At 35.7% G+C, this 20,273-nt stretch overlaps 1 protein-coding gene across 2 annotated transcripts in view; it reads right to left on the bottom strand.

Moving 5' to 3' along the window:
* The window catches only part of ADAMTS20 (ADAM metallopeptidase with thrombospondin type 1 motif 20), a 95,298-nt gene that overhangs the window by 55,645 nt on the left and 19,380 nt on the right, over positions 1–20,273 (bottom strand). Inside the window, exons 5-11 of one of the 2 annotated variants that reach the window (XM_051795360.1) lie at positions 10,372–10,455; positions 9,569–9,693; positions 8,617–8,657; positions 8,208–8,313; positions 6,979–7,125; positions 6,190–6,331; positions 4,841–4,945 (exon numbers count right to left, since the gene is read on the bottom strand). In XM_051795360.1, the coding sequence (XP_051651320.1) occupies positions 4,841–4,945; positions 6,190–6,331; positions 6,979–7,125; positions 8,208–8,313; positions 8,617–8,657; positions 9,569–9,693; positions 10,372–10,455 (750 nt within the window). The remainder of the gene's footprint in view (positions 1–4,840; positions 4,946–6,189; positions 6,332–6,978; positions 7,126–8,207; positions 8,314–8,616; positions 8,658–9,568; positions 9,694–10,371; positions 10,456–20,273) is intronic. The other variant, XM_051795361.1, reaches the window with a different exon arrangement.

Here is a 20,273-nt window from a genome sequence, read left to right as displayed (position 1 = left end):
CAGGAAAGCAACTTTGAAAGAAATTATTAAAGCGTTACTTGCCAGACTATGCTTGATTTTGACTGAATCAAGGAGAGTGACAGATGCATGCAGAACAGGACTAGAGCTCCTCTGAAATCAAGCACTTCCTACACAGCCTTTTATGACTCACAGCAGGAAAAGAACTCCAAGTTCACTCTTACTGCCTATATTTTCCAGGCTACTCACAGATATATACATGGTTTTTGAAGACCTTAAGACAAAGACTGACACACTGATGCTCAGTGTATGAGGACATCATTCCATGCACTGGAGCCCCACATAGCCTTGCAGAAAAAGAGATGAATAGGTTTTCTTGAGCTTATTTCCAGATACAAACATGTTTCCATGGATGATACTGGTAGCTGCTGGTGCTTCTAAAAGGAAATAAGATGACTGAACACCAAAGACAAGTATGCAGAGAAAGTGAAATGGACAAAGCATTGCAGAAGTGGCCATGAAGGTCTGTATTTTGCCTGCCAAATATCCAGTTCTTTTGTTCTGACTCTTTTTTTTGCCTTATAAAATACAATCCAAACAGCACCCTGAGAATGCCTGTGAATAGCACAGGAAGAGAAAGTTATAGTGGACTAAATGCAGGAAAGGAAAACAGGCATAGCTGGTAGCCATGAAACAGAAAAACCCTAAACAGTGCTGCAGCAGATCAGTTCACTATGATGCATTTGGCCTGTAGCTGAATTATGAGCATGAACTGTCTCAAAGAAGATTGCAATCACGCAGAGCTGGGAAAGAAGTATGAATCTTCGAAGTTACACAGATTCAGCAGAAAATCCCAAGAGCAGGGAGTGAAGATAAACACTCACTCGAATGCCAAACTCCTGTTGGTGCTGCCTGTGTCCATGTCTGTGCAGTGTTCCCATTCATTCCCTTGAATGAATGTACTGCTACAGGCCTCAGTCTTAACTGCAAGTGGATGTAACAAAACCTTTTGCTGTACACTAAACCTATGCCTCCTCTCTGTCCTATAATACACATAGTCCAGAAAGCACACTGCTCTAAGAACCAAGATGAGAGTAGGACCATAGAGCATAAAAAAGGAGCAAAAACAGAGCAGTTAATAAAACGAGTATACAAGACAGAAGAAATGGAGCTTGGAAAGATATCTAACTGAAGTTGTAACCACGGTATCTCAGGTCTCTCTCTCTCTGTAGCACGGATTCTCAGACGAGTCTAAATTTATAACTCAAACACATTATCAACAAACCCCACAAAATGTTATTTTTTTCAACATTTTCAATTTATTCTTACAAAAAATCTGCATACTTTATTTTTTCCCTTGAAACTTTTGCTTTTTCTGTAATTATATCTCATCAGAAAAGTATTTCTGTGAAATCCCAGTTTATAGAAAAAATTCTTGGTTTGAGTCCATACTTTACTCTGTTCTTACAGTTCAAAAGATCTGCTGCTGCTTTCCAGATGGTGAACATATCCCCCTATCACTCAACTCTGATAAAATCCATCTGAATTTTTTATACTTACTTTACACATATACACATAAAATGATTTATTCTTTCAGATTAAAACTCTTAATGCATTACATTCATGAGGTAGTCAAGCTATGCAATGATTTTTAATAGAAATCAATACATGAGCAGTAACCTACAACTGAAGAACAGCAAACACACTTCAGAATCAGGCTGGTACTTCTTTTACTGTTCCAAGCAATTCTTTGTTGCTCTGCATCCCTATTCTCAATTGTCCCTATAACCCTATCTTCTATGTTAAAGTGATGAAATCTTAATTCACTTGATACCTATTCTAGATATTTTTACATGCTAGCTCAATATACACTATATATCTACAGTGAATAGAAGTGGTAAACATTTCTCTAAAACAGACAAAGGCTTTCCAATGAAACTGTTACTTGTATCATGTGAATTCCTTCTTGCTGTTAAACAGTTTTTTTCCAGACTTCTATGACATTTGCTTTTTTCAGTGTTTAAGTAGCAAATTACCATTATGTAGTTTCCAGGACATGGAAAAGTTTGGGTCAGAATCACATAGCTACCTCCTACCTCTCCATTCCAATGTCCAAGGAATCAATGGAATATGGGCATATTTCTATATTCCTCAGGAATCCAGGAAGGACCAGAGTGCAACCCTTTCAAGCATCTCAAAATATAATTATAAAACTCCCACACTTTATTAGGTATTTTTGCTGTTATTTTCATAGCAAAAACAACTTGTTCTGAGAATGCCACTCCTAGAAAACAGATGGTTTCAACAACTATTTTTATTTGGAGATTTTTTTTTTTTAGGCTCAGATGTGTATCACTAACTCCAACAGATGAGTTACCATTATTGGAATGAATATCATATAAATTACACTGCTAAAAACTGCATCAACTTCATTATACAGAAGCCATGATTCTGAGCCAGGTGTAAGCTGGAGATGGATGTGTAAGGAGAGTTTGTATATCAGTTGGCTTGTAGCTAATTTGGTTATATATAATAGTGTAGATATTTATTTTCCATAACACTTCTAGCTTCCTACTCCCTTTAATTAGATCCACCATGATATGGGATTAAGTATTTTCTCTGAATGTCATCAACCACACTGTGAAAACTGGTACCCGGAGATTTAGAATTTTGCTTGGGTTTTTTAAAATATGAGCAAAGACATTCAAAATACCAAAACTGCTTAAGAGTCTCTGAAATTATCATATTTCTATCTTCTTGTAAATTTTGGGAAGGAAAACACAAGAACTGTTAGAGTAGTCCATAGAGCAAGATCCATTAATCAGACACACAACCTGTGACAGTTAGGCTTAGAAAGCTGATACTAAAATAACAAATTCCTTTAATGGACCTTTTCTGTATTCATCACTGCAATAATGTCACAAATGCCAAAGATAAATTGATTTAGCTTGCTGTTAAATATTAATGTCTTATACCCATTAACATCAACAGCAGCTTGTGGACTGAACTTGAAAAGAGCTGTCCCTTAGACAGAAACAGATGACAATTTGTCAGATTAATTAATTGCTGTTCTTTCTTACATCTTTCAGAAGTAATGACTGTAATTAGCTCTTCACTTCCTAGAGAAAAATGGTTTCACAGCACTAATTACATAAAACAGGTTTTTGTATTCTTATATAAAAGAAATCCTCTGATGCTGCCAAAGTAGACTAAAGATTTAACTTGGCAGTAGACTGCCAATTTAACTAAAGATTACACATGAAGTTTACATAAAAGATGAACTTCCTTTCTGATCAGTGACTGACTGAAAAACGGGTTAAACACTGTAACACCAACTGCATACATAGACTATAATCAAGCAAAGCTTCCACTGCAACCTGCAAGTAATTTTTTTATAATCTTGCAAGACAGAAAGAAACCATTTGAGACAGTTTATGCCTAAATTGTTATCCATTAAGACACTGGTTTCAAACTTCTCACCAATATTGTCTTGTTAAACACAGAGTCTGTAGAGATTAAAAGTTATTGGGGGAAATGTAGAAATAACGGAGTGAAATGTATCAGCTTATTATACATAGAAATTAAATTAGATTTTTTAATCCTTTGAACATATAAAACTATTTAAAAAAAAAATTTAACATTGTTCGCACAGCCCCTGAAGCTGCCAAAGCACACTACTGTTAAAAGCAGCTCAGCATAATAAAACATCCCTTCTTAGATAATCACCGTCATACCTGAACATATAAAAAAATCTGAAAAATATTTCTTCTCACAATGCTCTGTTTGCCAGTGGTGAAGTGAGACATGAAAAAGCCAAAGACTAGACCAATAAAGCACTCAAGCACCTAATTTCTGTTCACTTCCCAAGCTACATACAAATCCAAAACTAAAAGCTCAAGTCTCCACTGGTAACTGGATTCAACTAGCCTCCCCCACTATTTCTGTTTCTATCAAGGTTCTGAAAGTGCCTTGTCTACTAATTAGATATTCGTGACCCTTATGGACAGGTCAAGAAAGGTTATATCATCCAAGGATACAGATCAAGATCTGCATTTGAAAACAAACTGCCAAATGAGGAAGCACTCTCATCATCCAAACACTCTTTACAAAATAAAACAATGAGCAGGTTATAGGAAACACAGCTTCCACTTCTTTTTTTTTTATCTATCAAAGCATTCAATCCATACTTCAGACAGTCAGGATATCCTACACATTAGGGTATAAGTGAGAAGACAGCTCTGGTTTTTAGCACTGAACAGATCCAAGTATCCCGAATTATGTTACAATAGGCAAGACAGAAAATGAACACAAGTTATGTGTGGTTAAGACACTTCCTGGACTAGTTGAAGAGGTACTGACACATGCTTCCGTATTTTGTCTGAAACAGATACAACGTGCAAATAACTACTGAAACCAGGTGCTAATCCAGAGACTCCCTCTTTCCAAAAAGTTGCACACCTGTATCTAAGTGACTCATACTTAATTTGTTTTGGTTCAGTGAAACAGCCTCAAAAAGAGAAAATGGGGGAAAAACAGTTTTGGGATGTCATATTTCAGATAATTCTACTTTGGAGCACTACTGATCAGGAAAAAAAATAAGTTATTATGGATGACCTGAACTTTTCAAACAGAAGGAAAGATGGCCATTTCCCCGAGTTCTCTCACCTATTTTTAACCAATGTGGCATCTGCAAACTTTAATAATTACTCTGAACAGACAATTATATTTTTTATAACATAACATTACAGAATTGCAGGTGAAGCCAGGTAGACACTCTTCACACCATCAGTGTACTACAGGCACAGTATTGCCACACAGCAAGCACTGATCTTTCTTATCTACATCAAAAATTGCAAGCACTGAGAAACAAATCAAGGCTTACCATTCCCACACCACAAACCGTTCCATCGGCCAAAGGCATGTGCTGAGTACGACAACCTTTGTGAACACCTTCTGTGCTTGTGCACCATAAGCGTTTGCATTGTTTCTGAAAAGAAAAACGGATTACTTCTTTGTACCTTTAACACCATTTTAGACAGTAGTTGTGATATTTTCTCATACTGTGTGGGCTTAGTGTTTGCTATTAGTACTACCATTTTCCACGGATAAAACGGCACAAAACTAAAACAGACCTTGATTAAGGCCAAACAGCAAAGTGGAATATTTGAAAGTGATCCCATGAGAGTAATAGATAACTTCATTTTCTATTTCAGTTGGAAAATTAATTTAAAAATATGCAAGAGTTTATGGTTAATACTATGCAGCACAGTTTCCACATAATTCCCCACAAAAAGGCTCTGAGTTCAACAATAATTAAATATACTGCCTATAAAATTAAGCAGAAAGCCTCCTTTTCAAATCATTAAAAGACTCTTAACAGACAAATAACCCTTATGGATTATAGGATTTAAAAAGCAGTCTTCAGAAACACCTTCTTCAGTCTTTGAAGTACCCTTTCCTTTCCTTTTCTATAATATTCCCATAAAGTGTGACTCCTCCAAAACAACAATTTGCCTCACCTCCACTTAATTCAGTCTGAATCTGATCTTAAATTCTCTCCTTCGAACAGCTCCAACAAGCCATACAATATTGGTAGAGGTATTTTACAACTTAGCACAAAATCTAACACTGACATCCTGACAGTAACGCATAAAGTCATAATGTTTTATTTATGTTTATATTGAAATGGCCATATTAAGTTTTCACAATACAACTTAAGTTTCAATATTAACCTAGTCAAGTTTTTTTTCCATATCTCAGTTTTGTGTACAAAATGTACACTCTATCAGGCTCAAAAATATTTTTTCACTCTCTGAGAAAGCGGGGAGTCATTTTGGACCATTTAGAACAAATGTTTGAGATAATATATTAGCTTTTAAGTTATAAATTTTTAAAAGAAGCAGAGAAGCAAGACCTGTTAATGTAAGATATGACCAATAATATGAAAACATTTGCAGAAAGTGTTGCAGGAAACCTTAATTTATGCAGTTTTAGATCTTTTAAAGGAATTATCACAATCACAGATGTGGAAATCAAAATGAATGCATCCTACTTTTTATTTCTATATATTTCTTGCATATGAAATTGCAGTGCTGTGCACTGAATGCTTCCCCATTCAGAAGAATATAACCTGAACTTTTACTTATTTCAGGATAAAATTATTCCCAAACCAGTAATTTTCAGTAACTTTCTAGTATAGATTGAGCACAACTTTGTCTGGTTTTCACTCACCAGATATGGGCACACTTGTGACCCAATACCAAACGTAAGTTCACACTGCTTGTTGACATCATACATTGCCCCAGGCAGCTGAGAGGAAAGATCATATATTCTTTCACTAGGTTTGTCTAGGAGGCATTCACCATAGCCAGTACTGTTGTAAAACAGGAATAAAACGTGAATAAATCACTCTTAATTCATTGGAAACCTTCTCACTACTCATCCAACACTTACACATGTATATCTCAGTGGAGTTATGGGTTTGCATGCCTACTTGCCTATATAATGACTTTAATTAAAATTCATGAATAATTAAACCAGGTTACTTGGTTTTCCTTTTTTGCACTTTGCATTTAGATCCACCAAACAAAATGAAGTTGGTTTTTTTTCTGGCTGACATTGCTCATTAGAAAAAAAAAAGGAAAGAAAAAGAAGATGGTACTGCCTAAATTATACTTATCATTTATTTTTACATAAAAACTTCAGAAAATAAACCGTTCCTATTCTAACCTATTAAAATCATACTGAAGATTTTTTCAATAAACTATGCCACTACATTTAAAAAAATAAAAAATCCTTTAGCTTTGTATGTTCAGTGCAACTTTAACAAAGTCATGAATCATGTATTTTTCTGGAGGACTAAGGCCCTACAAGTTAAACCCTCTTAGGTTAAACAAAAGAGCAGTGTAAAAACTGTATTTAAGCAATACCTTTAAAATGCTTCTCAGAAATACAAGAAATTGAAAAAAAAAAAAAAAAGAAAAATAACACTCTAAACCACAGCATTATATTGACACTCACTCGAGAAATTCAGTGATATATTTTTGACTGCATTTTGACCAGGTCCATGGACTTGTGTGATAATTTAAAGTTGGAGCCATTACGTGATACTGATGTTTAATTCCAGCTTCTTTACATTTAAAACTGTCATCATGAGGTACATTAAATCTAAAAAGCAAAACAGACAAACTCCAAAACAAGTTCAGCAATAATTAACTGAAACTCTCTTTGCTATAACAGCAAATGTGTTTTCAATTCAAACGAGTTTGAAAATGCCTTAAAATTTAATGGAACTCAATATATCTATCTGATATTATGGCAATAGGTATCTTTAAAATGCCTTATATAATTCTCTCCTTATCCAAATACCTTCTTGGGTACAGGAAGAATTTTACAATTACATAATTTTTTAGCTCACCAGAAAAATTCCAGTGTTTTAGGATTATGCCACTGTATATTCTCCTCAACTGTATATACAGGTCATGGCTAGACTGTCCACAAAATGTTACTCCAATATTCCCATCGTAACTCTTACTATTCAGTAACCAAAACTACAGAACACATTAATATTCATGCAACTACCACATCATCTTATTTTACATCTCAGCTTAAATACCATGACAAATAACACGTGTCTAAAGGAACTTGCAGGAACATGAAAATCAACAAGCTAGCTACTGAGCTCTGTCACTTCATTGTTACCTACACAGTAGCATGCCTCATGGAGCTAGAGTATAGCACCTTTCTGCCATCACTGATGAGGTATGCTTCATAAAATAAAATGCTGTCATCTCCTCTTATTTTTCTGTGTAAAGTATTTCTCTTTGTCTTACTCTACTGTATTCTGAAAGGATCAAACACGAGGAAGAATATTTCTGTGTTATATTAACAATTGTCTTTTCTTAAAGGTAAATTCCTAGCAGGGCTAGAATGCAGTTGAACTTAGCAGGACTATGTTGTACGCCTAGGACATGTCCCAGTGTCTTAACCAGTTCATACGACAAAAGGACAGAATCTAGTTGTTTGGCCAGTCTTTCCTATAATTCAGGATACCAACCAGGTTATAAAATTCACAACTTCTTTACCTCTAGGTGACGGGTAGAGTTGGCTCACTGGAAGAGGTAAAAATAATGACTCTTCTAAAAGGACATGTCAGACTGCGCTCTCTTAGAAATGTAGAGCCCATCACTGGAAATTGGTTGTATTAAAAGGAAATAAAAAAAATTACCTGCTGGGAAATAGGTACTTACACATGTCCAAGCTCATGTGCTATAGTGAAAGCAGCACTCAATCCATTTTCTTCACTTACAGAACAGCTGCGTAGTGGATCACACATTGTACCTAGCTCTGCTAAACCTGCAAAATTGAATCCTTAAATAAATGCTTAACAGAACGAATTTTCATGTAGTGCTATGTAGTGCAACAAATACTATGGTTGAAAGTCATTCCTCAAGTATGCAGCAAATTTATACAACCCCCTGGCACCAAACTACATGCCAGGAGACAACAGCAGTAAGAAACGAGAAACAATTATTTTTGTCTGTGTGACTTGAATTTTGGTTCTATTTTCTGATTTATTCCTAATTGATTTTTCTCTGTACAGTGAAATTCTCATGTATTTTGTAATATAACCATACTGATTAAAAAAGAATAACTCACCAAGAGTATCACACTTCTCTCTAGCTCTGCAGATATCTTCCCTTGAAGAAAAATATTTATTTAAAATTATTACAGTATGTAAAAGAATATTTTTAAAGTAATTCACTGTCGCTATACTAAAGTAATTGCAAATCTGATTCTCAATTTTTAATCTCACAGTCCATTCAAACAATTTGTATTCTAATGAAAGAAATAATTTAAATTCACCAGACTAAGCTCACAGTACTGTTTTCTATCTAGTGTGAAAAGAATAAAACTTAAAATACTATACTATTTCTCTACAATGCAGACAGTAGACAATTATGATATGCTGCTGAAAAACATGCAGATTGCAATATACTTGAAACCACCTTATGTTGTGGACCGTCTGCCAAATTAACAATGTAAAATTCAGGACTAACATCAAACAGTGTGATGTGCTGGAGGGTGACCAACTTGCACACTGGGGGGAAATATTAGTGAAAAAGAAGAGCAAAAGAGAGATTCTATTTCAATGAATGAACATCAGAACCTTCACTAAGGTTATTGGTGCACAGGAAGAATACATATTAATATTTAAATATTTTCCATTTTAAGCTTTTGATTGTTCTGATTACGCCTGGGCTATCAGGAGCTGACCATCATTGCATCCTTCACTGATTCCATTAAGTACAACACTGCCTCTATCACATAAATGTACAATAGCTAAAGACGTCATTTCCTTGTCACAATTTCAGGTCTAAGTAATTTCTATCATCTTTAACGAAAGGATCATCAGATGCTTATCTATCAACACAGTCAGAATAATTGCTCATGTATTGATAATCAGTGGTTTGGGAAGCAGAAGATAGTCTTCATTCACTTCAGCTATCTATGAACAATGTCAGGGGAATGGTTAAAAGCTGATGTAAAAAAAAACCTGGAGCATTTGTCTTACCTAGTTGAGTAGTTGTGGCTATTTTAGATACTGTACCTAGTGATGAGAACAGCAGTATCATGATGAGAAGGGTGAGTGTCATCCAAAGTGTTTTGTGATTGCTGCCATAAGCAAAAATTACGAAGTGTAGTAGCTGCATTAAAAGTGATAGCTGGTCCTTCCTAAGCAAGAAATGGTCAAAAATATCAAATAACTGGTTTAATATTCATGCACTTGCACTTACCGTGTTGTCATTTGTGCTGCTAATCTGTAAAATAATGACTGTGCATGGAAAGTCATGTAAGAGTTCCCTTAGGATCAGATCTGAATTAAGCCACAAGTTATCAGTCATGAGAACCCATTATTTTAAATAATGCAATGTGAGCATTTATCATGTGCTAAATATTTTTTTAAAAGTGACATTTATGATAAATAAATATAAACCCCATATATTAGATAAGCATATACTTCTTACAGTCTTAAAATATTACAACTCCTAGGGTTGAAAACACTCCATCAAAGCACTCTATAGAAGATGTCATTTCCCTGTCAGACTTTCACGTGTATAACCACACTTTAGGTTGTTACGCCATAAGCTTTCATATACTACCTGATTTATGTCAATATAGGTCAACTAAAGGTGCTAATAGAGAGACAGGGAAATAGAGGTATTAAATACACACCCTAAAGTTAACCTCACATTTGATATTTAGTCTCCTATTCTAAAAAAAAAATTTATAGTTAAAGAAAATATTTTGTATTTAAAACTAAAGCAATTTAAACTTTGTAATTACAATGAAAATTCATGCATTTTGTTTCTTATATTAGAAAGAAATCTTTTAAATATTTATTTTCCTTACCTGTTCATTGTGAATTACGATTAATTTTACAATAACTATATTTATAAGATTTCCAATACTTGAATCTTTATAGATTGCTGCAACCTAAAGAGAAAAAAAAGTCAGAAGATTAGAATATTTAATTCATCTGGTAAACCACATGTCTTTTAATCAAGAAAAAAAATAACAAAGAAAAACAAGTCACTACACAAGAGATATATCATGCATCCTTCTGTACCTTTTACCCAAGTATATGGTGACAAATCAAAAGTGTTGCCCAGGTTTTAATACCCAAATAACGACAATTTTATATTCACTTCCAAATACTTAGACACCATGTTGAAATGTTAATGTAAAAAGTACATTTATTATATGCTGTAAAACCTGTAGTTTATTGATAAAATATCAAAGGAAGAAAAAAGTAATATTTCTGCAACTATTAGGCATAAGCTGGTTTATGTGGATGATTTGTGCAATCAACACCTAACACAGAAGAGAGTTTTAGAAAGCAAATTTGAACAAGTAAATTTCTGTCCTTGCTTTTAGTGGAAGCTGGACTGAGTTGTAAATCTGTATTGCAAATATGCAAGACACATACACGAGTTTCTTTTCTCATCCATAAATTTTGTATTTACATACCCAATAAGCATTTTTATACATAAGTCTTGCAGACAGATAGTAAAAATCATGAGTCCATTCCATACACCAAAGTAAACCACTTTGAAAGTTATTCTTCATAAAATCAGTAAAAAAGTTTATACCTTCTCAATAACAGCTTCAGATATCTCATCCATATGGATTCTACAATTTGGCTTAAAGCAGTTGTCGAATGACAGCGTTATGTAAACAAGAGTTGCCACTATACACAGAAGTACTGACTTTCCTCCCTTTGAGCTTGTGCTAAGGCTGCCAGGCTACAAAAGTGATCAAGGAACTGATCCAGCTGCAAAATTATTTTTTTTTTTTTAAATCCTGTTATACTGATCAGCATGATCTCATTCCTGGTGCAATTCCTCCAACACAGGTGCTCACAGAGGGAGAGATGAAGAAGAACAGACCTCTCAAAAGTCACCTATACTCGAACTGGCTCAAATTGCTTGTGAGACTACAGCCTTGTAGTATATGAATTCTATTTACCTGAGATCAAGTAATCCTGCTAAAACTTGGAACTGACAGAGCACTGGCTCATGCCCCATCTTTCTCTAAACTGGAGAGAGTACAATGCACAGCATTGTCCTTCATTCATTTGTTGATATACAAGCTGGAAACAGACGATTCAATGAGGGTGGGGAAGGAGCCAGAGTTTCAGAATCCATGTGGAGAACACATGTCAGAGTAGTACAGCTATTGTTTGCTTCTTCCCATACAGACTCCTTTCTTGGTTACTAACCAGCAAGCATCCAATTATTCTGAGGTGGGAATAAGGAACATGTCTCAAATACTCACTGAAGAGTTGAATCCATTGGGCACGGACAAATTCAGAATCCTTTATCAAAGAAAAGGTGTCTGAAATGCTCAAGCACTATTTAAGCAGAACTTGATTAGAAAAAACTACCATTTTTCTACTACCAAAATGACTTTACCACAACCAAGCTCCTAATGTGTTCTTCTACCTTGAGATCCACTTTGATAAACTTAGAAAGGATATTTATCTTTCCCAAAAACCATGTTCCTATATGAACTGTTGTCTTAGAAATAACATATGACAATTATCAAATTCATCTCAGCTTATGTAAATAACAGTAAGCAAGTTGTCTAAATTTCTTCAATAGTCAATGAGAAGGAAAAGAGATGAACTGTTCTGTAGATATGACTATCTAAAGATATGTATTTAGACATACGTATTTTCATACAAGACCGTAAAATAAGCTATTTCATTTCTTCATCCCTTTACTATGGAAAAAGATAAGATTTTCAGATGTATGAGGCTGAGGGAGATTAATTCCAGCCCAAATCTTTTAAGTTTTATTTATATTTAGCAAAGAAACAGAAGATAGGTTCATATGGCATTCCAAAATCATGTCAGAGAGGAATCTGAAATGAGATCTGTGAGGATCTTTGGCTTGTAACATGAAGATGCTTGTTCCAAGGATTGACTCTTATACTATTTAAACTGATATAAGAGCTACTTACAACTGAGAATTTGTTACAACAGAAACCTATACAAGAAGATTACATGTGTACAGCATTAACAGAGACAGCGTTCACTAGACCTGGTTGTTGCATTTGGCCTTGTAGATCTTCATGAGGTTAACATGGGCCCAATCCTCAAGCCTGTCAAGGTCACACTGGGTGGTACCCCTTCCCTCAAACAGCTCAATTGAATCACTGATCTTAGTGTCATCTAGAAACGTGCTGTGGGTGCACACAATTCCCCTGTCTGTGTCATTAACAAAGATATTAAAAGTATTGATGGCAATATGGACCCTTGAGGGGCACCACTCACTACTGGTTTCCATTTGGACACTGAGTCATTGACAGTAACTCTTAGGACATGGTCATCCAGTCAATTTCTTATCCATCTAACAGTCCACACATCAAACCCATAACTTTCCAATTTACTGGTCAGAATGATGTGGGGACTGTATCAAAGGCCTTACAGACATCCAAGTGGATGACATCTGTAGTTCCTCCCTTGCTCACTGATGCAATCACTCCATCAGAGAATGCCATTAGATTAGTCAGTATGTAAGAAAAGAATATCTCATTGCACATCTGAAGAGAATCTGTTGCAGGACTTTCAACACCATATCTACACACGCCATCTGAATTATCTACTGGTTATCTCTGGAGATGAGATGAGGACTGAAATAATGTCATGTAGGTGCCAGAGGCTCTCACCAAATTCTGAAGCGTACTTTCTCGCATATTGGAGACAAGTTCAAGCTAAATGTAAAAGTAACACTGCTTTCATTAATCCTACATTTGAGTCAAAGTATGGATCCTTTGCCTCATGGGCACTTTCATGACCTCAAAACATTTAGCCATTACCACTACTTTTGAAAGATTGAAGAGCAAGGCTCTGCTGATAACAAGTTGCCCTCAAGAGCAAAGGTATATTCTCAGGCTGGTTGAACACGTGTGAAGAGAAAAATCCCGACAGTTGATAACCACAAACCAAATTTGAAGATTCACCTAGGGAGCTGTGCAGACTAAAGTAATCAACTGAGACTTGAAATGATAGACCAATGCAGGGAACTATCAAAGATCTGGAATATGAGATTCTTAATTTTGGTGAAAAAATTAAGGGATAAGTACTCCCTGCTCCTGTATTCTAAAGATACCTCTCTCCATCATCTCTTGTTGGAAGTATTCATGAAAAAGGATGATGAAATGCGATAGGAATTTAATAGAATACACCATTTCTTTACAATTTCCAGAACTACTTGATTTACACTGATTTAAATAACAGGCTTCACAGAAGTAGGAGGTAATAGCCAAGACAAAGTGAAATTAGTTTCAAAAGATTTTTCAGACTCTTAAAACCAGCATCCACACCACAGAAGAGTTCTGATTGCACAGCAAGAAAGGGAAAAAAAATATATAAATGAAACTAGTTACCCTTTGGTGGAAGGATCACAGCTTTTACTTTCATGGAATTCTCAAACATTAAGTCAGACCTTGTCATCACCACAGCTGTGGCTGCCAGTTGACTGGAAGCTGGTCACAAAGTTTAGTTTCTCTTGATATCCCTGTTGTAACTGTCCATTAAAGTGTGACTGTGAATAATGGAAAAATACCCTATTTAGAAAAGGGACTAATAAACAAGCAAGTATGCCTAGAGGCTGGAAGATAAGTAAATGATATATCCAAATTCAATTGGACTTCTTCAGCTCTTTTTTTCCTTTATTTTTTCCCTAAATATTGTATCACGAGGCCTCTTTTTTTTTTTTTCCTCTTGTCTGTTACACACAACCATGATACCAGGAGAATACAAACTTTCATATTCCTTGAAAGAAACAGGTATCGCTTCACAGGTTGCATGTCTTTTGGAGGCTCCAATAATCTCTTATTTATCACTGTAGTGATGAAAGGATGTAAGATATCCAGGATCCAGGAGATTTCTCCACGATCTGGGAGATTTCTCCTTCACTTCCTCTACTGTCATACCCTCATTCTGTCATATATTTCATAAGACCCCAAAATTGTCTGAATTTATGAGATATGAACAGTCATTGCTTCACTGAATGTTATTTCTGCTGTGTTATTTCTGCTGGTGTTGCTCTTACTCAGTTCTGCGCATATTTCTGAACTAAACTGGCCTCCACCAGTGGAACCTAATGCCAGAAGAGACTTCTCATGCAAATTTGCACAAGTATACCTATATGTCTCGGGGTTACCATTTTTTCCACTATGAGTTTTAGATCATCTCCTGTCCCCTCATCCAAGTCATCCTCAACATACTATCCCTTGAGTTAACCAGGTAGACATTCCACATGACACCTAGTAGAATGCTTTAGTGAAGGTAGAAAGAAAGAATACATCCTTTTTAAAGGCTGAGTCACCCTGTGTGCTGGTCTTGGCTGGGGTAGAACTAATTTTCTTCACAGTGACTGGTATGGGGCTGTGTTTTGGATTTGTGCTGAACACAGGGTTGCTAACAGACAGATGTTTTTGTTATTGCTGAGCAGGGCTTACACAGAGCCAAGGCCTTTTCCATTTTTCACACTGCCAAGCTGGCAAGGAATTTGGAGGTGCTGGGACAGGTGATCCAAACTGAGCAAAGTAATATTCCATACCATTTGACATGATGCTCAGTATAAAAAGCTGGGGGAAAGAAGGAGAAAGAAGAGGTTTGGATTGATGGTGTTTGTCTTCCCAAGTCACTGTTAAGTCTGATGGGGCCCTGCTCTCCTGGGGATGGCTGAAGACCTACCTGCCCATGGGAAGCAGTGAATTAATTCCTTGTCTTGCTTTGCTTGTATGTGTGGCTTTTGCTTTCCCTATTAAACCATCTTTATCTCAGCCCATGAGTTTTCTGGCTTTCACCCTTCCAGTTCTCTCCCTGATCCTGGTGGGGGCATGAGCGAGCGGCTGTGTGGGGATTGGTTGCTGGCTGGACTGAAGCCACAACTTATCAGAAATGCCTATGCTCTTTCTTGTGACTGAGATGGGTGCAAAGATATCCCTTTAATATTGCAATAACTCAGCAAACGATGACTTAGCCATGATCATTACCATCTACAACTGTTTGATGAAAATATGCACCACGGCCATAATCAGATCATATCAAATGCCATCATGCACAGCTCAGATATCAATGTATCCTTCCTTTCAGTATCTGAAACAGACTACCTCAAAAGAGCATTTCACAAGATACAACCATAGTCAAGCATCTCTAGCCACTAGAAGCTACTCAGAGAAAGACATGAGTGTTGCTTGGTTCATTTTTCACGAGATGGGTCCCAAATAGCTCAGAGCAAGACCTTTGTCATAATTAAAAAGTACCAAGGCTTCGCCTTAGGAACAGCCCTTGAACCCTGTACTACTTAGGAGAAAGTCATAGAGACAAGTACTTGTCTAATCATCAAATATCTAATCAACAACAACAACCACCAGTACCTAGGTTAAAACCACAGTAAATAGTACTAACAGCAGTGAAGCATAAAGATGGGCAAGTATGTGCCTCCCTACATACTGCAAGATTTCATAGAATCACTTAGGTAGGAGAAGATCCTTAAGATCATTGAGTTCAATCATTAACCTAATACTGCCAAGTCCACCAGAAAACCCTGTCCCTAAGCTACTACCAGGTATGGTGACTCCACTGCTTTCCTGGGCAGCCTGTTCCAATGGTAGTAAAGCCAAAAAAATTTCCATCGAGAAATTTTTCCTAAGCCTTCCCTGGTGCAGTCTGAGAGCATTTTCTCTGGTCCTGTTGCTTGTTACTTGGGAGAAAGTATTGACCCCCAGCTCAATATAACCTCCTTTTAGGTAGTTATAGAAAGTGATAAGGTCTCTCTGAGTCTTCTTTTTTACAGGGGAAAAAAAGCACCCCACCTCCCTCAGCTGCTTCTCATAAGACTTGTGCTCCAGCTCCTTCACCAGCCTCGTTGTCCTTCCCTGGACACACACCATAATGTCTGAACACAATGCTTGAGGTGCAGCCTCACCAGTGCCAAGTACAAGGGGACAATCACTTCCCTCGTCCTGCTGGTAACATTATTTCTAATACCAGACAGGATGCCATTGGCCTTCTGAGCTACCTGGGCACACTATCACCTCTGTACTACCTGATGGACCGCAAGATGTAGCCATGTATCATTATGACATTTAATATACAGGCACCCTGGAGCTGGAATACAAGGACAGTCACAATTTAAAAAATAGTAGGCATTTTTTATATTCACATAGATACCCATATGCCAAAGAAGTCTAGCTCAGAGAATTCTATATGAAAAACACTTTGAAAATAATTGCTTTCAGTTATGTACAGTCATTAGTGCATAAACAAATACCCACTTTCATTTTAACCATATCAAATACACAAGATCATGTGGTTTTATATACACAGAAGAAACATAAGGTATAGAGCCTAAGCCAAGAAATAAATGTCTTGTGCTGGTTTTCTAGATTTTACTATATGAGAGATGAAAAGCACAGAACATTCCTGTAGCATTAGTACTAATACACTAATCTGAGCAAAAAAGGGGCAATATAGAACCTTAGTAGTCCAAGTAGCAGATGCAAGGAACAGTATACTCATCTCTAAATTTTGAATGCAACAATATTAATTGTCTTTCAGATGTTAGTCATATAAATTAAATTATTAACCTACAAATTATTCAATTCTAATGACTATTTTTAAATTATGACTATATGGCAGAATCAGTAATGCCAAATAGTCTTAAATGATAGTATGCATCTATGTTTTTCCAGAGTGCTCTGGAAAGATGAACTGTTAACTGTTGCATAGTATGACCTGCAAAGAAAGCATAAGAACGTTATTTAAATTCACTCCATATATATTAAGACAAAATTATTGGGCTGTTTTTAATGATGGAGGCAGCACACTGGTGCACAAGATCATTCCATACAGAAAATATTTAATGATCAATGATGCTGGTTATCTGTCACAATGGAAAAAAAAAAGTATAAACAAGGCTACAACTAGAAAAATTTTTATTAAGACCTGTTACTCACTACCTTACATTTTACATCTCAGTAAATGATGGTAGTCACAAAACATTACTAAAATGACAATAACTATTTCAAGGTCCTTCAACGGCAGCTTCATTTGCACAGATCTGAAAGACTACACAGTGAACAAAACAATGGACAGTCAAAGCCATTTACGTGCAGTTTAAGTCAGGAATCTGTCTTGATGAAAATCAAACCCACCAGCTTATAACACCATATCATAACAGTACTATTTTACCATGATATTACACCTTTTCATGATTCCACAGTCTCACTGCATATTAGATGATCTAAACTGATGCTGTCTCAGTCCTCTCCTTGAATGCATGGCCGCCCCCCACCCATACTCCAATTTTAGCACTCACATGATTAGGCAGTCAGCCGAGTCCATGATCTGAGCTGGTCATCACAGCCCCACCACAGGTGGTTTTGTATATCATGATTTCTTTTCAAAAAGGAAAGACTACAGAGTTTTTGCTGCAAGCAGACTCAGAACAGACCAAGTAGTTTTTTACTACCAAACTAACTATATAAGCAGTACAGTACTTAAATAATCAGGTACTTGATACAGAAAAAGAGGATAGTACCTCAGAATGTCTCATGAAACCAGACTGGAGGTGGTTTTGGTGCTTTTATAGTAAACTCCAGTGTCTTATTTAATTACTTCAGTTGCTATGATCAAGGCTTCATGTTAGGGGCCTTGAACTTCCAGAAGATAGTGTGTCTAAGATAAAGTCTTCCAGATACTAAATCTATGAGGGCAGTGCCTACTGCCTGTTCTGCTGATACAACACTTGGAGGAACAATAAAAAAAACAGTGCAAGTTAAGCAATCACGGAATTCTTTATTATTTTATTTATAATTTGACATTAAATAATGCCACTCTCTATTGTATTTCAATACAAAATTTTTTATAAATTCCTACAGCAAAGGTATGTAATTCAAAATACATGGAATATTTCAATCAGAACCAGTAAATATTTCCAAGACATAATGTAAATAATGTGAATACTCATATTGCCAACATTTATGCAACTTTAAAGAAATTAGAAAATGCATTCCAGTTCCAGTTCAATGGGATTACTTGCATGCTGAGAGTTAAGCCTTTTCAGGTTGAATTGGATGAGTGACAAGACACTTAAAACCCTAAAAATATTTAGCAGTATATTTCAGTTCTTATTTTCCACTCACAAAAGAGCAGCAAGTTTACTTTGGTGGCTTTGTTACTGATAAAAAAAACCTCAAAGAAAATAAAAGAAAAATGGGCCAGGATTTCAAAGGTTCTTCTGAGAGCTAGATGACTAAGTTTCATTAAAATTTAATGGGATTTATATGCTTAAAGTTTTTAGGTTTCTTTAAAATCCAAGCCAAAACTGAATAACCTTAAAAGTTTCAGAATTATTACAAGACTAGAGTATAATGCTTGTTTCACTTAAAATGCCAGCAACCTGACAATTTCCCATAACACGAGTAGTTGCTTGACCAGACACAAATACCAGTTAAATTCAATAATCAAAGCTATCTGTATAATGGTAGAAACGATAAAATTTAATAGTTTCATTTCTTTCCTTTAGGGGTTATTGAATAAGACTAATAATGCTTTTATTTCAAACACTAAGAGGCTGTGGGTTAAGAAATGACCCACCTGCATACTGATAAATTCTAATACAGATTCCATAGCAAAGCATGGTAGTCATTTGTTTTCCTATCCTTCACATTTTTTTACTAGTTTACTGAAAAGTAATTATTATGGGAAGGAGAAGGATGAGAAGAGACTGAAGACTGTATATTCATTATTTGATTTGTATATGCATTATTTGATTTGTTTGAAAAAACAATATATATGCGAGGAGAGGGTTGGACCCAATGACTTCCAATTATTCTGATTCCAAGACATTGCTGAAATGCTTCAAGGAGAAGGGAGATCAGTTGGGATACGTATTCTTTGGGGCAGAAGGAGGGGGGTAGAATTCACTGAACTGTAAAGAAAATCTTTGAGAATTAAGATCTGATTTTATATTTTTTTAAAATATGCGTTTGTAGGAGCTCAACGTTGCTATAAAAGACATCTTAAGAAATTTTTGTTTGAAGATTACACTCAGAAGTAGCAGATATACATGTTAATAAGAGCTGCCAGAAGATGCAAGCTATACATCTTACCACCTGGAGTGGTAGTCAAAGATATTACATTCATGCTAAAGAGGTAGTGTTTTATCATATGCTATTACCTCAAAGCCAGCAGCAAGTGTAAAACCCTAGTTTTACAGTACAGATAGGTAACCATAAGAATTAAATTGTAAGTTTTTTAGCAAAGAGCTGGTGTTCTTTCAGTCATACAGTATATGTTAAATACTAGATATTAAAAACAGTTCATATATTGATTCTCTATAGCAGCAATTATACAATGTTTCTCTTATTTACCTAGAAGTCCAATTATGTAAGTAAAGAGACTAGAAACATTGCACTGTAAGGAATTGTAGTGGAATGTACAACAGCTACAGATGCAGGAACAATGTTTTGTTCTTAAAAAAAACACATCCAGGAATTACATTACCTATAACCACAATAACACCTTATGAAAATGATATCATAAATGTTCTATTTCATCTTATTGTAAAGTACTGTAAAAAACAGCTTCCATTTTAAAATAATGTTTTGACCACTTTACTTTGTTTCTTGGAACAGCTCTTTATTAAAAAAGTCCCTATAAAAAATGGCATCTTTGGGATCACTTGTTTCTAAAAGAACTCCAAATTCGGTCTGCACTATAAGTTAAAGAGAAA

Source organism: Manacus candei, unplaced genomic scaffold (assembly GCF_025592945.1).
Source record: "Manacus candei isolate 608988 ecotype Guabito, Panama unplaced genomic scaffold, ASM2559294v1 h1tg000043l, whole genome shotgun sequence".
Taxonomy (NCBI): Eukaryota; Metazoa; Chordata; class Aves; order Passeriformes; family Pipridae; genus Manacus; species Manacus candei.
This window is presented reverse-complemented; position numbering and strand designations above follow the sequence as displayed.